Genomic DNA, 13,713 nt, shown 5'->3' with positions numbered 1-13,713 from the left:
TAAATTAATACTCATTGTATATCGCCGTTTTCTTATCAAAATTATACCGCAATACGATACTAAAACTAAAGAAGATGATATAACTTCTTTCAAAAAATAAAATATATACTAGTTATTTAAGTTTAATAAATGCTAGAAAATAGATTTTAAAATATATACCAACAATGAGGATTAATTCCTTTTTACCTTTTCTACCATTTATAACTTCGTATTATTGACGATTCGCCATCAGTTCAATCGTAACTAATGAAAAAGTAAAATCAAAGATCATTTCTACACTTTTGTAAGGATAAAATAATTTGCAACTAATCCTCTGTATATACACACATATGGATGACGCTATGCTTATTTTACAAGTTACATTAGTAAACGAACAAAATAAGTACTTTACTTTATTAAATATGCATTTTTCATTTATCTTCCATAACTAAATATACATTTACATAGAATTTCAAAATTTGCATGTGTAGGGGTCCTGCATGCAAGCATACCATATATGTACTAATCTTTAATCTTTTATTTCTCTTTATCTTAAAGTAATTAAGGTTAATAACCAAGTTAGGTCTAAAGATTTAAAAAGTTGATTAACTCAACTAAAAAGCTTAATTAGCATGTTAAATGTCATCTTAGGCTTCCCCTATAAAACCATCACCATCTTCATTATCTTTCTTCCATTCTTCTCTCTCTCTACCTTTCTCTCCCATACTCTCCCTCTTTCTACATTTTTGCAGAAAATAAAACAATAAAAGTTAACGCGTAAATATGAAGAAAAGCCCGAGCAACTCTTCGCAGGATGTGGAGGTTCGAAAAGGGCCATGGACAATGGAAGAAGACTTGATTCTCATAAATTACATCTCAAATCATGGTGAAGGTGTTTGGAACACTCTTGCTAGATCTGCAGGTGATGATAACTTTTTATTGGTTTTGTTATATTCTTTTTATGTTTTAGTGAACCCTAATATGGGTTTTAAATACATATGTTATATATTAATTAGGGTTGAAAAGAACCGGAAAAAGTTGCCGGCTTAGGTGGTTGAACTATCTCAGGCCGGATGTAAGGAGGGGCAATATTACACCGGAAGAACAACTCTTGATCATGGAGCTTCATGCTAAATGGGGAAACAGGTTTGTTAAATTCCTCTATTTTACTATTCGATTTAATATTTCTTGGTTTTGAAATGAGCACCTCTTTGTACGTATATAATAATATATATGCACACATATATGTACATATATATGAAGGATTAGGTTCATTTGTAAACAACCCCCTTGATTATGAATAATCCTAGCCCTTGATTATCAATACACAAGTGTATACAGAAGTGTAAATCAATGACTATGATTTGATAATGAAAATACACTAGTGTATTTTATGATTTGATGATGTAAATCAATGGCTAGGATTTGTTCACTCAATTCACAAATACACTAGTGTTCACTCTAAAACCTCACCCTATATATGAACTCATTCAAATCTTTTTTTCATAATAATATATATGCACACATGTATGGACATATACATGAACTCATTCAAGTCTTTTTTTCATCAATTATCAAAAAAAAAAAAAAAAAAAGTAATTTAACACAAGGTGCATGGTGACTGATTTTGAAAATGATGATTAGTAATTACTTAACTCATCATACTTTGAAACTAAAATTAAGATTTATTAACTAAACTAATAAATGGAGGTATTTAACAATTAAAGGGTAAAAGCTTGAAGTACCGATATCACTTGTTCGTGGGTCCAAGTTACGAACCAAGAAAGATCAAATCAACAAGTAAAAGAGTTTCCATTTTTAAAAGTGACCCTTTTCAATCGATCACGTGTTGAAGTTTGATTTCATTGAGTCGCAAAAGAGGGTTCCCACATTAAGTGTTTTTTCGAAATTGACAGATTCCATATTGTTTTTGGCTCATCAAGACAATGTGGTGGTCCTTTATGTTTAGGGCTCATAATGGTGCATTTGATTTTAGTCATATCGAAAAAGATACATCATTGTTTTGTAAGAAAGTTCTCCGGTCATATAGCTAGTCTACGAACACATTTAAATAATTCAAGAAAATTGAGGGCACGCAATACTAACTACGGATTTGGTCTCTAGCTAGTCATTTCTTTCCTAATCGTAGAATCTTCTGCCGTTAAAAAAAAAAAAAAAAAAAAAAAAAAAACATGTTTTAAGAAGTTTGATTTTTAGAAGTTTCATTTTATTTGAAAGATTGATCTAACTGAAATTCTTATTTTCATTTGATACCAAGAATATTAAGTTAAAATACAACTAAAAATTAAGATATACTTTCTGATTTTGACGGTTTATAATTTACAAATCTTAAAACAAAATAAAAGGGATTTTCTCACAAGTTTGTGTTTCCTTTTCTCTTGAAAACATTTGTAGTATACACTTTTTTTAAACAAAATAAAAGGGATTTCCTCACAAGTTTGTGTTTCTTATTTTCTTGAAAACATTTGTAGTATACACTTTTTTAAACAAGGTGTTTAATTTCCTTTACTTACCGAAAATAACATGTAGAAATCTTTCTTCTTTAATCACGCACGCATCGATGCTCTTGTCGAATGAATCTTTGGACCATCGACAAGCCGAATATCGGATTCCAAACTCGAGCCAATGCTTTTAAAAAGATCAATACTTTGAAAGCTTATTCCTTTTAAATTTAAAGGGTTTTGCTACATTTATGAATGAAATTTAAGTTGATCGAGTCTCCTTTATATATGCATTGCTTGAAGGAAAAGTGATGTCGTGAGTTTGGAACATGGTACACATGATCACTTTTAATTTGCATCGTGGAACATGTTTTGTTGTTTGGTCCTGAATAAATTTTACATGACCTCTTGTGGGCCATAATACCTTGTAAATAAACTGTTTTAACCCTACAAAGATCATTTGAAAGTTTCAAATCAAGTATATAACTTCAGAAAAATCGAATTATTTTGTAGATGGTCCAAAATAGCAAAACATCTTCCGGGAAGAACAGATAATGAAATAAAGAATTACTGGAGGACAAGGATTCAAAAGCATATCAAACAAGCAGGATCCTTTAGTGGCCAAAAATCTTCCAAGCATACCGATCAAGCCACCACGAGCACAACCCAAACATTCAATGCCATAAATCCAATGCAAACTTACTCTCCACCATACGACAATTTTCAGAATTTTTCAGGTCCATTTCCAACCGAAACAAATGAGAACATGTGGAGTATGGAGGATTTATGGTCCATGCAGTTATTAAATAGCGACTAGATCATTTTACATCATACATACATGAGTCTTATAGATCTATATAGCCAATATCATAAAGTTATTTTTATTTTACCGTTTGCTTTTTATTGATAGTATTTTGTGATAAAAATAAGACCATATGCAATGTTGCTATAATCAAAATTCTCATAGCGTTGTATCTATTTTGTCCATACAATTACTCATACATTTTATATAAAGTTGTATTAGCAATGAGAATACGAGCTATTAGGATTGTGGTGCCCACCAAGACTTGTCCATAACCGTAAGGACAAACCCTCTCATAGAAATCTTAGACTTGACAAACAATCACATCTTTTTTCACAATATATATGAGGGGTGCCATAAGAAAAGACACTTGTTCTTAATCAAATATATAAGAAAAATACAAAATGTAATCCTTGCCAAAAATATCATCATATGATTTCACCTAATCCATTTGATTTGATTGGTGGAAAGTACAAAATCTCTTGAAAATTACATAATCATATAATAAACCAAACCGTTTTTATAATTAAGTTTACTCATCTAAACTCAAATGTAATTGCTTTTTTGGTTAACAAGTCATTAGTTTAATTAGGTATTAACAATAAGATTGTTGGTTGAGACCTAGATTAATCATATTGATACATTATTTTCTTCTTTAATTATGGCAACATTTATTAAGGCTAATTTTGGGTTGGCATCTAGTTAACTAGAAAAACGACAAATTAAAAACATCTACCAAACCAAACCACTATAAAAATGACACGTGGAAAGATGTGGAACATCTTAGATTTCTATTTTGGGAAAGTTCAATCTTTGCTTTCTATTTTTATCAAAACTAATGCACGAGTTCGTGAGTGTTGAAGGGGACGTAAGCCTAACTTTTTCTAACCATTTATGGAAAGTCTTCACATGCATTGATGCTATTTTCTCTTAATTAAAAAGAGAACTTAAACTTTAATCAATGTTAAGGTAATTTTTTTTCATATATAATAGATAATTCAGCAAACATATACTAAGAGTGACATCGGTAAAAATAATTATGAATTCTTGGTTGGTTTATCTCATAGTTTTTGAGTATTTGATCAGAGCCGAGGGTCTCTTTGTAAGCAGCCTCTTTATCTTTAAGGATAGAGGTAAGGTTTGTCTACATCTCACCCTTCCAAAACCCTTCCACTAGCTCTGCTATATCTAGGGGATTTACTGGGTATGATTGTTGTTGTATTTGTTGATTTCACGTGTATATGGTTATAAGGTAGTTAGCATTTATCAGTTGAGTGAGTGATAAATGTCCCAAATAAGCTTAATGACCAAGGTAATAATAAGTAGGGGGTTATGCCTTTTTTTTTTTGTTCATGTTGAATGTTTCAGTTGCATAAGTCACTCTCTTATATCAATAAAATTATCAAATGAATTGGTAAGACTTTAAAGTTGTTTACGCTTTAGCATGAGTTGAAACATCACTTTGTTTACATAAATACCATTGTGTGTATATCTTTATCCTTAATTATGCATAATTATTAGAATTTTGTAACTTTATATAGCCCAATTACACGATTAAAAAAAGTTTCTCAAGTAGATTTACGAGCATATAAGTTATTTGAAAAATGGAAAGTTTGTTGTGGGGTGTTACCATCACTCAAAGGATTCAAAGCAACTCTCATAAGATATACACCTTATTATTACTTTATTGGTTTATACCACGTTTTTTAAATGGCAGAATCACTTTGACAATCGTAAGGGTAAATTTTCTTAACGTGTAAGATACGGTGAATCACATAGTGTGTCTGTCACAAAACCATACCCTAGCTAAATGTTTTAATACTTTAAAATGTGTAAAATAATTCTATAATAATAAAAACATATTATGAATATAAAACTGATTGTTTTGAATAGATTCACCGAGAACTTTTATTATTTTTACAACTCTTGATGTGAGGATTTTGAATAGATTCACGGAGAACTTTTATTATTTTTACAACTCTTGACGTGAGGATTAAGTGTTTACTTTATCGTTTTATAAAAAAAAATATTTTTTTTATGTGAATTAATACATGAGTGACCCGTAACACTTATAGAGTTAATTACATGGTTGGTCTTTGTGGTTTGTAGGATGTAACAAGGACTAAGAGTTTAAAGTAACCATCTGGAGTATTAACTTTTGATTTTGTAGCATTATATAGTATTAAGGCTAACTCCAGTTAAAAACTAACTGAGTACTAGTAGTTTGGTTCACAAAATGTTTTCTTTAAGGAATTGGAAATTGATTTGGAATTGAAATGAAATCCTTTCCCAATAGATATGGTGTTTGGTTTCTAGATTTGATAAAAAGGGATTGGAATTCTAGACAACTAAATGAATAAATTACCTTAATCATAACCTTCCCCTTACCAAAGTTGTTCATCCCTCCCAGCCGGCCAGCCCTATGATGTGCCTCTACGGAATCGATGGTTTTCTGGTCCTTGTATGATCGTTATTGTAGGATCGTTCGTTCGACCAATACGAGTCAAACAGAAGAGTTTGGATCCGAATCAAAGGCGGAATCAGTGAAACGGACTTGGAAATAGCTTGATGTATATATAATTGTCTCTATTATTGATTTGATAGTCTTACAGCACCTGGAGACAATTCGGCAGCACTTCGTTACCGAATCAGAAAAGTTACAAATGAAAGTCAAGGCCAAGGTATTTACAGGTGTGTAATTCCGTGTGGAATTAACAAGATCGTTTCATGCGGAATTAGCTTAAGCTAATTCCGTACGGAATTAACTTGTTAACTTCATGCGGAATTACCTAATTCCGTGCGGAATTACCATCTGGTAATTTCGTGCAAAATTACTCCAAACCATATAAAACTTGTTTTCTCGAACTAAGAGCCCTGATCTATCAATCCTATTACATGACATGATACAAGACGAAGTCAACAGACATAGTGCACTAACAGACTTCCCCTTGGATGTTGACGAAGTCTTCAGTGTCTAATCTTTAGCATGACACATCTTCAGTCTTGATCAGTCTTCTTGCTCTTTCCGAATTGTCTAACATTGTAAGCATCCATCAATCTTAATCTTCTTCCATCTTGAATGTTATACCAGGATCTTACTCTGGCTCTTACATTAACAACTCTCTTCAGGCTCCCCCTTTCGTTAAGCTTTCGTGCTTTAGGGATCGTCACCTGCCTTTCTGGTTACCAGCTCCCCCTTTCATTGAGCTTGTCTTCAGACTCCCCCTTAGACTCAGCTGTCGGGATCGTAATCTGGAATCACATCTGCAACACTCATATTTCTATAAATACAACCATCTTGATCATTCAATTTTCGACAATCTAAAACACTCTCTCTATCAACAATCTACATTGATTTGGCAATATTTAAGAATCCAACTCCCTCACAGTTTATCATTCAAGTCCAATTTAATGACCTTGGAGACATCATAAACTGTTTTTGATTTTCAATTTTAAAACTTCAAGTTTCAAATTAATGAACTTGTTTTATTCTCAGAAATACAATCAGCATACCCAGATTTTGAAACTTCGCATCCAGACATCGGTTGTCGAAAATAAAGCAGAAATCAAAATCTTTTTGAATATTTCTGAAACATAAAGCATTAAAGAAATATTTACAAACATATTTACAGACTATTTTCGTTTGAGTTCGTGTCAGAGGATCATATCAGTTTACGACAAATCACTAGTACCGTTGAGCTTTAAACACTTTAAGTTTTAAACGATTCACTTAGATTATCAGTATACTGATCCACTTAAATTTTCACACAAAATTCAACTATTTTGAGATATGAGATTAGTGTTTTATAAGACTTAAACTTATTCGCGTGTCCCACCTCATAATATACTCCTGTATCCAGACTTCTATATTCAGTCTTACAGGTGAATGTACACTAGTGATATCTGTAAAGGGTTAATGCGAAACCATGAGAGCTCAGGTCAGAACTTCCGTTCAGCAAAGAGATGATGGCTCGTCTTTTGGTGTGTTCCCCAATCTTTTCTTCAACAACACATGATTAGCATTTTTCAATGTTTCATCATTTTTATGTTGAGGGCTAGCTTTATGAATAAAGCAATACAAAGCATTATACGAGAACTAGGCTATTGCTCCCGTAAAATCAGAAGTCCAGGTATAATACCCCAGATATCACCAGGCACAAAGACCTAGTATGTCAGAAATAGAAAGCCCTTCAAACAAGATTTTAGGGGTTACCTATATATCCGAAAGATGTTCCCCACGAAATAAGTAAATCTTGATTTTTAGGTTTATATCTCGAACACAATCTACTAAGCGTGTAAAAACCTACTCGCACATCATCAGTGAGACTGTTTATCACATTTTAACATTCCATTTCTTTAGCGTACTGTGATTGTCTACTGATGTACTATCATTTCCTCTTTTTACACAAAAACTCATTTTTGAATTTTATCATGTTTTTGGCTTTTTCAAATTTTCTAATGTTTTTGTATTTTCTGACAACAACTCTTACTCCCCCTAAAATGCAAAATCATTTAAAGAAAATTTGATAACTGATGTAGATAGCTTTGTCTCGCCATCCATTGTCTGCTTAATGTGTACCGAAATGTATGAAAAGCAGTAAATACCCCCATGATTTACAACACACTGATCTTTTACAGTTTGAAAACCGTTTTTCAATCTTGTGAAATTTATCATGTTTGTTTCGCCGTGAGGGTTTCGGCATATTCAAGTAACATATTTTTGAATTTTTGACAAAATAAAAACATATTTTTGGTTTTTAAATTTTCAATTTTTAGGGTTTTTGAAATATGGTTTATTTATGTACAGAAAACAAACAAACTAAACTCCCTGTTTCAACCAACACAGGGTCCAGCAACCTTCTCTTCTTGTGCCAGGCTGCTCCGACACTCCTCTTGACATTCAGATTTCTTCGGAAGCACCTGCACATTTACAATTACTCAATTACTTGAACAAATTAGCCTAGGTCTGTTGAACCTTAGGCATTTCAACACAATATGCATCATTTAACTTCGGAAAATCTTTGTCATTCTGAACAAAAACTTTTTCAATTTCCACTTCAACTTTTTCATCATTTAACGAAGTCATTTGTTTCTTAACACTCCATGTTTGACCTTTAGGAGTACCTCATTTGTAAAAGTGTGACTCTTTTTGAACATTTTGATTTTGAATAACATTTGGTTTCCAAAACTGTTGGGGTTTTGTCATATCAACTGATTTTGTCCAACTTTGCGTTGTTCTGAATCTGGGTGTGTGAGAATTCCAGGTCTGTCTTGAATCGAACCTATTTGGGTTTGATTTCCAAGTTTGATTGGAAGCAAACTTGTTTGTATTGTACCTCCAAGTTTGTTTCGAATCAAATCTGGTTGACCTTTCTTTCTCATCCCCAGATTTCTGTTTCTCAACATTATCAGACTTCTTTATTGTTTCAACATCAACAGGTTTCAGATTTGGAAACTTGCGTGAAAGATGTCCAGTTTGATCACATTTGAAACATGTTCTCTTGGACACATCTTTGACCTGTGGTTGTTGCTTTTTCTTTTGAGCATAGAACTCTTCATTAGACTGTCGTCTAAATTGGAATTCTTTCTCCTCTTCTGAACTTGTTCCATGAACAAAGTTCATCTTTGTCTGATAATTTGGCGTTTCATTTTTATTTCGACTTTGTTTCTTCTTATAACCCAACCCAGCCTTCATGTTTTTCTTATTTAAACCAGATTTGTTACAAAAAGTTTTATGACCTTTTCCAGCAAATTTTTGAATTTCAGACTTTTCAATCCCAACCATTTTGAAAACTTTGTCAATCTTATCTGAAATCACATTCTGAATCGGGAATACAACATCTAAGAATAATCTATCCGATCCAATCATGGTATAAACCAATCCTTTTGAATCATCATTTAAATTTTTTCTCAGATTTTGAGTTTTTCTGATATCCATCATGAAAATTACCTTCATTTTCATCCTGTGATTCATAATTACCTGTATCAACTGACTCTTCTTTCAACACACTTTCAACGACCTTACCTACCACCTTTGAATCACTAGAATCATCAGATTTGGAATAGGTTACGTCAATGTTGTCTGGCAATTGATCTACCATGTTGAAAGCTTTTTCGACCTTTTCATCATCATAAAAACAAACTTTTCCGGTGGTGGAACTTGATGATACTCTGAGCCAATACCTTTCTTGTTTTGCTCATAATCTTTTCCATCCGGTTTTATGTTGAAAATACGTTCAAGCACATATGATAACGCATGGTAACTTTTTAATTTGTTGTTATCCTGTTCTAAATCAGCAATATGACGTTTTAGCTTAGCTACATGTGACAACCCTCACTAAACCAGGTATCCGTACGACTTAATTAATAATTAATTACTGCTTAATTACTGTGCTTACTTGAAGTTATGGATAAACTGCTACTTGAACTCTGATACGTACACTTACTTGCATCATACCTTATTTGCTGTCACTCCATGATTTATATACTGAACTCTAGTGACAACCTTGATGCACAAAAGCACAGTAGCACGATGAACGGATAACCTATTAAACATGCTGATATAGCCAGCATCAGGCAGACACTGCCTCTAAGGCCTGTATTAGCCAGAGATAGTTGCTACACTAATAGAGAGTGTAGGGATATAAGGGTTGTAGAACTGCGTCACTAGAAATAAGTTACAGTGACCGGATGTGCCTAAAACGTACTCTAAGTACAAAATTCAGCACTTTAATTGAAAATTCAGCAATTGGTTAACTAATAAAGTGCCAAAACATGAGAAAAATATTACTAGACACTTTCCAAAGTGTCGGGAATAAGTTGTGTCACTAAAAATGATAATAACAACACTTTAAAGCTTTGTTAAGCGCTTTAACGGATCACTATCCAACCGAACAACCGGACTTTACCCGGAACATAAAAATATTGCCATTAACATTGTTTCTCTTTTTCTGAGCCAGTTAGGGTCCCTGAATACCCTAACACCCACTATAATGCACAACACACTAGTAACCGAGTTAACCTTCACTTAACTTAACTAACCTAACTATATCTTAACCAAATGGTTGGAATCGAACTAGGACCCCCCCCCTCTCTAACCGAACCGTCCCCAAGGGGGACACCCCTTTGTACTTGATGATTAAAATAATCATCTATGTCTAATATCTATTAGACATAGTGACCCTTGGTTAAAAATCTTGATAATTGCCTATAAGATCAAGCCTTAACACACTTAACATTTCCATCACTCAACTCACAACACACACACTCTCTCCCTCCTTGCAAGCTCTCGGCCGAACCCCCCTTAAACCATCCATCCATCGTCGAGCTTTGATCAAGTAATTTCAATAGCATACAAGTGCTAAGGATCACATACGAGGAGGCTTGGTGCATTTGGAATGTGAAGGACCTCTTCTCATTGCTTTTATCCACTCATTCTTCGACTAGAATCTTCCCTAGCCACGAGCTAGAAGTAAGTTGCTATAAACGCCCTCTCGATCTATTTTAAAGTGGTTAAAACGATATATGACGGTTAAAACTCATGAACTTACAAATGAAGTGTTAAAAGTCTACTAAAATGATGAATATGTTGGTTAATAGCACAAGGGTTGTGTAAATCTTGTAAGATTTGTTTTGTGTGACTATTTAGTGCCGATCTATGTTGTGGTAGCTCGGATCATCGTCTAACCCGGATTGGTCATGACCATGGATCATGACATAGAGTTTGTTTAAGTGTAACAAGGGTTAAGTGATGAAACTCTACCACACACGAAACTTGAACTTGTGTAAAAACGATTCTACTTGTGAAATAGTGTTTAAAACTAGTAGATCTACGGATCTACAAGCGGTATTTTCAAAGGACCAAGTGTCAAAGAAATCTTATTTTCTAAAACCGGATCTTACATGAACAAGAATGATTTTTAAACACACAAGTGTGTAAACACTTGTGTAACACTAATTTCGACAAAGAACTAGTTTTGTCAAATTTTACAAGAAGTTGTAAAGATGGAATTTCTTTAAAAGCGAGGTTTTTACGAAACCGGATTGATTTATGTAAAGATCCACTAAAAGTAATGAGATTTACTACATATTTTTGGAAAAACTACAAGTTCATGTGATTCTTGCGATTTACATATTTATTGACTAGTTGATGCTTCGGACATTGTTATTGTGAAATAAGAAAATTGTTGAGTTGAATTTTAAAAAGAAAATGATACGCTTGAAAGCGTGGCCACCTCCAGTTACAGGGGAAACTCTGGTGAAATTTTTCTAAAAATCTAACACTTAAAAGTATTTTCATCACAAGTGTTACAAATGTATTTTTGACTTGTTTTCAACATGTAAATTTCGCCATGACTTTATTTACAAAATATCGGAGGTGGGATTTTCACAAAATAAAACTTGATAATATATATTTAGTATATATTTTCATAACAACACTTGTGTGAATCTTTATGATTATTTTGTGAACTATACAAATATTATTTTTAGGGTAAAAATAATATTACCATGTTAACGACTCCAAAATAATACGAACGCCTTTACGATAATTATTTAAGTTACACCGGTAATTATTATTACCACTCGATCTTTAAAACGTAACTTACGCATTTTAAGAAAATATGCATGAACGCGTATTTTAGTCAAGGTATTATTTTGGGAAAATCATATGTATTAAAATATAATATTTTTGGGAAGAATAATTATATTTTGGAGTTAGAATTAAAATATATATTAAGTGAGACTTAATAATATATTTCGAAGTCATACGAACGCACATGTATTAAATCCCCCATCCTTGGGAAGGAAAATAATTACCAAGTATTTACAAAATGTAAACACGAAATAGTTGTCTAACTATTTCCCAAAAACTTAAACCATGAAGCTAAGGCACGGCCGTCCGTCTAATAGAGTTAGTACGTGTAGGTCGTCGCACAGCTACTTGATCAGGAGATATACTTGGTAGAGACGCACCACTGTGAGTTCATGTCCCCCTTTTCTCTTAGCTGTTTTCAGTTTTCTAAACTGCGGGGTGAAATACATGTTACTATGATTACGAATACTTTATACATGGTATGGTTAGCGTAAGGAGGGTTACTACTAGATCATGTGAGTGGGTAGGCAGAAACTTGAGGCCATTAATCCTCAGGGTAGGACCGAGGGACAGGAGCGGTAGATCTATCTGGGTGTAGCGAGCCCAGCCCCAGGCCCAACAGTACGGACCTCGGGGTGACTTTGTGCCCAACGCATAAATCCACTAGGTTTGAGTCTTCCTACTTGCACTTCACACATATCAATGGCCTTGCAAACCATTGGTGATCTCTTTTTCCTTAATTGCTACATACCATGATTTTATACATACAAAGGTTTTACTTACTCACTTACACATGAACTCGCTCAACATTATTGTTGATTTTTCAACTTACATGTATTTCAGGGAATTAAAGATCTGGCGCAGTATGTTATGTTTTCCCGCTGCAAGGTGTTACGAGGTCATCCGGGTTTAGGGGATGTGACTCTTTCCTGGACGAGTCATAGTCCTTAAACTGTGTTTATGTCATGTTGATGTTTGTGTTTTCTGAACAATGTTTTATGTTATTAGATTTTAATTCACGTTGCATGTGTCAACGTCTTCAGACAATGTTGTTGTATTTGTATTTAAAACTTAATTAAATGGATGATCTTGCATGGGTTTTATTTCATATAGCTTTGTTATGATTAAGCTATGGTATTAAGAAGTCACACCAAAATTAACCACGCTTCCGCAAAGCCAGGGTGTGACACTACATCCTCAATATAGGAATTTACAACATCTTGCTTTATTTCATACATTCGCTTTAGTTCAGTTGTTGTTTCAGAACAGTAATTCAATCTTGATTGAACAAATTTCATTTAACCCTTCACCTTTTCATATGACTCTTTTGTAATGTGATATGCCAATTTTATAGAATCATATTCCTTTTTCATTTCATGACAAACATTTTCTTTCTGATCACATTATTCTGTCTTTTTCAAAATATTTTCTTTCAAAACTTCATTTTCTTTTTCTAACTTTTTACATTTTTCCAAAAGTTTTTCATCATTATCTTTCAAAACCTTTTCGTTTTCTAACATTTATTTATATTTAGTTTTGAAAACCTCTTCGATTTTTGTGAATTTAAGATCTCTTGTTCTGAACTTATCGTCTTTTTCAGTACAAGCACTGCATGGGTCCATGCATTTCTTGCACTTTTCAACAATTTTTAAGATTTCAGAATCAGAAATTACCTCAGTGATTGGCACTTTGGTGTTTTCTGCTGCATCTGTCTGCTTCAGCTCTTCCTTCTTCTCATCATTAGCACCTTCATCACCAACACTATCTACATTCAAATTTCCTTTCTCTTCTTTCTTCTTCATTATTTCTTCATCAACAAGCTGTTTTTCAGTAACAGCTTTTTCTTCAACAACTTCTTCTTCTATCTTCACAACCTC

General features: G+C 33.2%; 1 protein-coding gene across 1 annotated transcript; it reads left to right on the top strand.

Annotated features, from left to right (window-relative positions):
• The first annotated feature begins 665 nt into the window (after positions 1 to 665).
• Positions 666 to 3,469, top strand: LOC110911226 (myb-related protein 340). The gene is made up of 3 exons (XM_022155827.2): positions 666 to 901; positions 996 to 1,125; positions 2,955 to 3,469. Exons 1-3 carry the CDS (start codon positions 763 to 765, stop codon positions 3,256 to 3,258), a joined length of 573 nt encoding a protein of 190 aa, XP_022011519.1. The 5' UTR covers positions 666 to 762; the 3' UTR covers positions 3,259 to 3,469.
• Positions 3,470 to 13,713: the final 10,244 nt, after the last annotated feature.

Source organism: Helianthus annuus, chromosome 15 (genome assembly GCF_002127325.2).
Source record: "Helianthus annuus cultivar XRQ/B chromosome 15, HanXRQr2.0-SUNRISE, whole genome shotgun sequence".
Taxonomy (NCBI): Eukaryota; Viridiplantae; Streptophyta; class Magnoliopsida; order Asterales; family Asteraceae; genus Helianthus; species Helianthus annuus.
Note: the sequence above shows the minus strand (reverse complement) of the source record. Positions and strands in the feature narration are given on the sequence as shown.

Coding starts and splice junctions, on each gene's coding strand:
- LOC110911226 (XM_022155827.2), top strand. CDS start 763: ATGAAGAAAAGCCCGAGCAACTCTTCGCAGGATGTGGAGGTTCGAAAA. Junction 902..995: donor CACTCTTGCTAGATCTGCAG/GTGATGATAACT, acceptor TATATTAATTAG/GGTTGAAAAGAACCGGAAAA. Junction 1,126..2,954: donor CATGCTAAATGGGGAAACAG/GTTTGTTAAATT, acceptor ATTATTTTGTAG/ATGGTCCAAAATAGCAAAAC.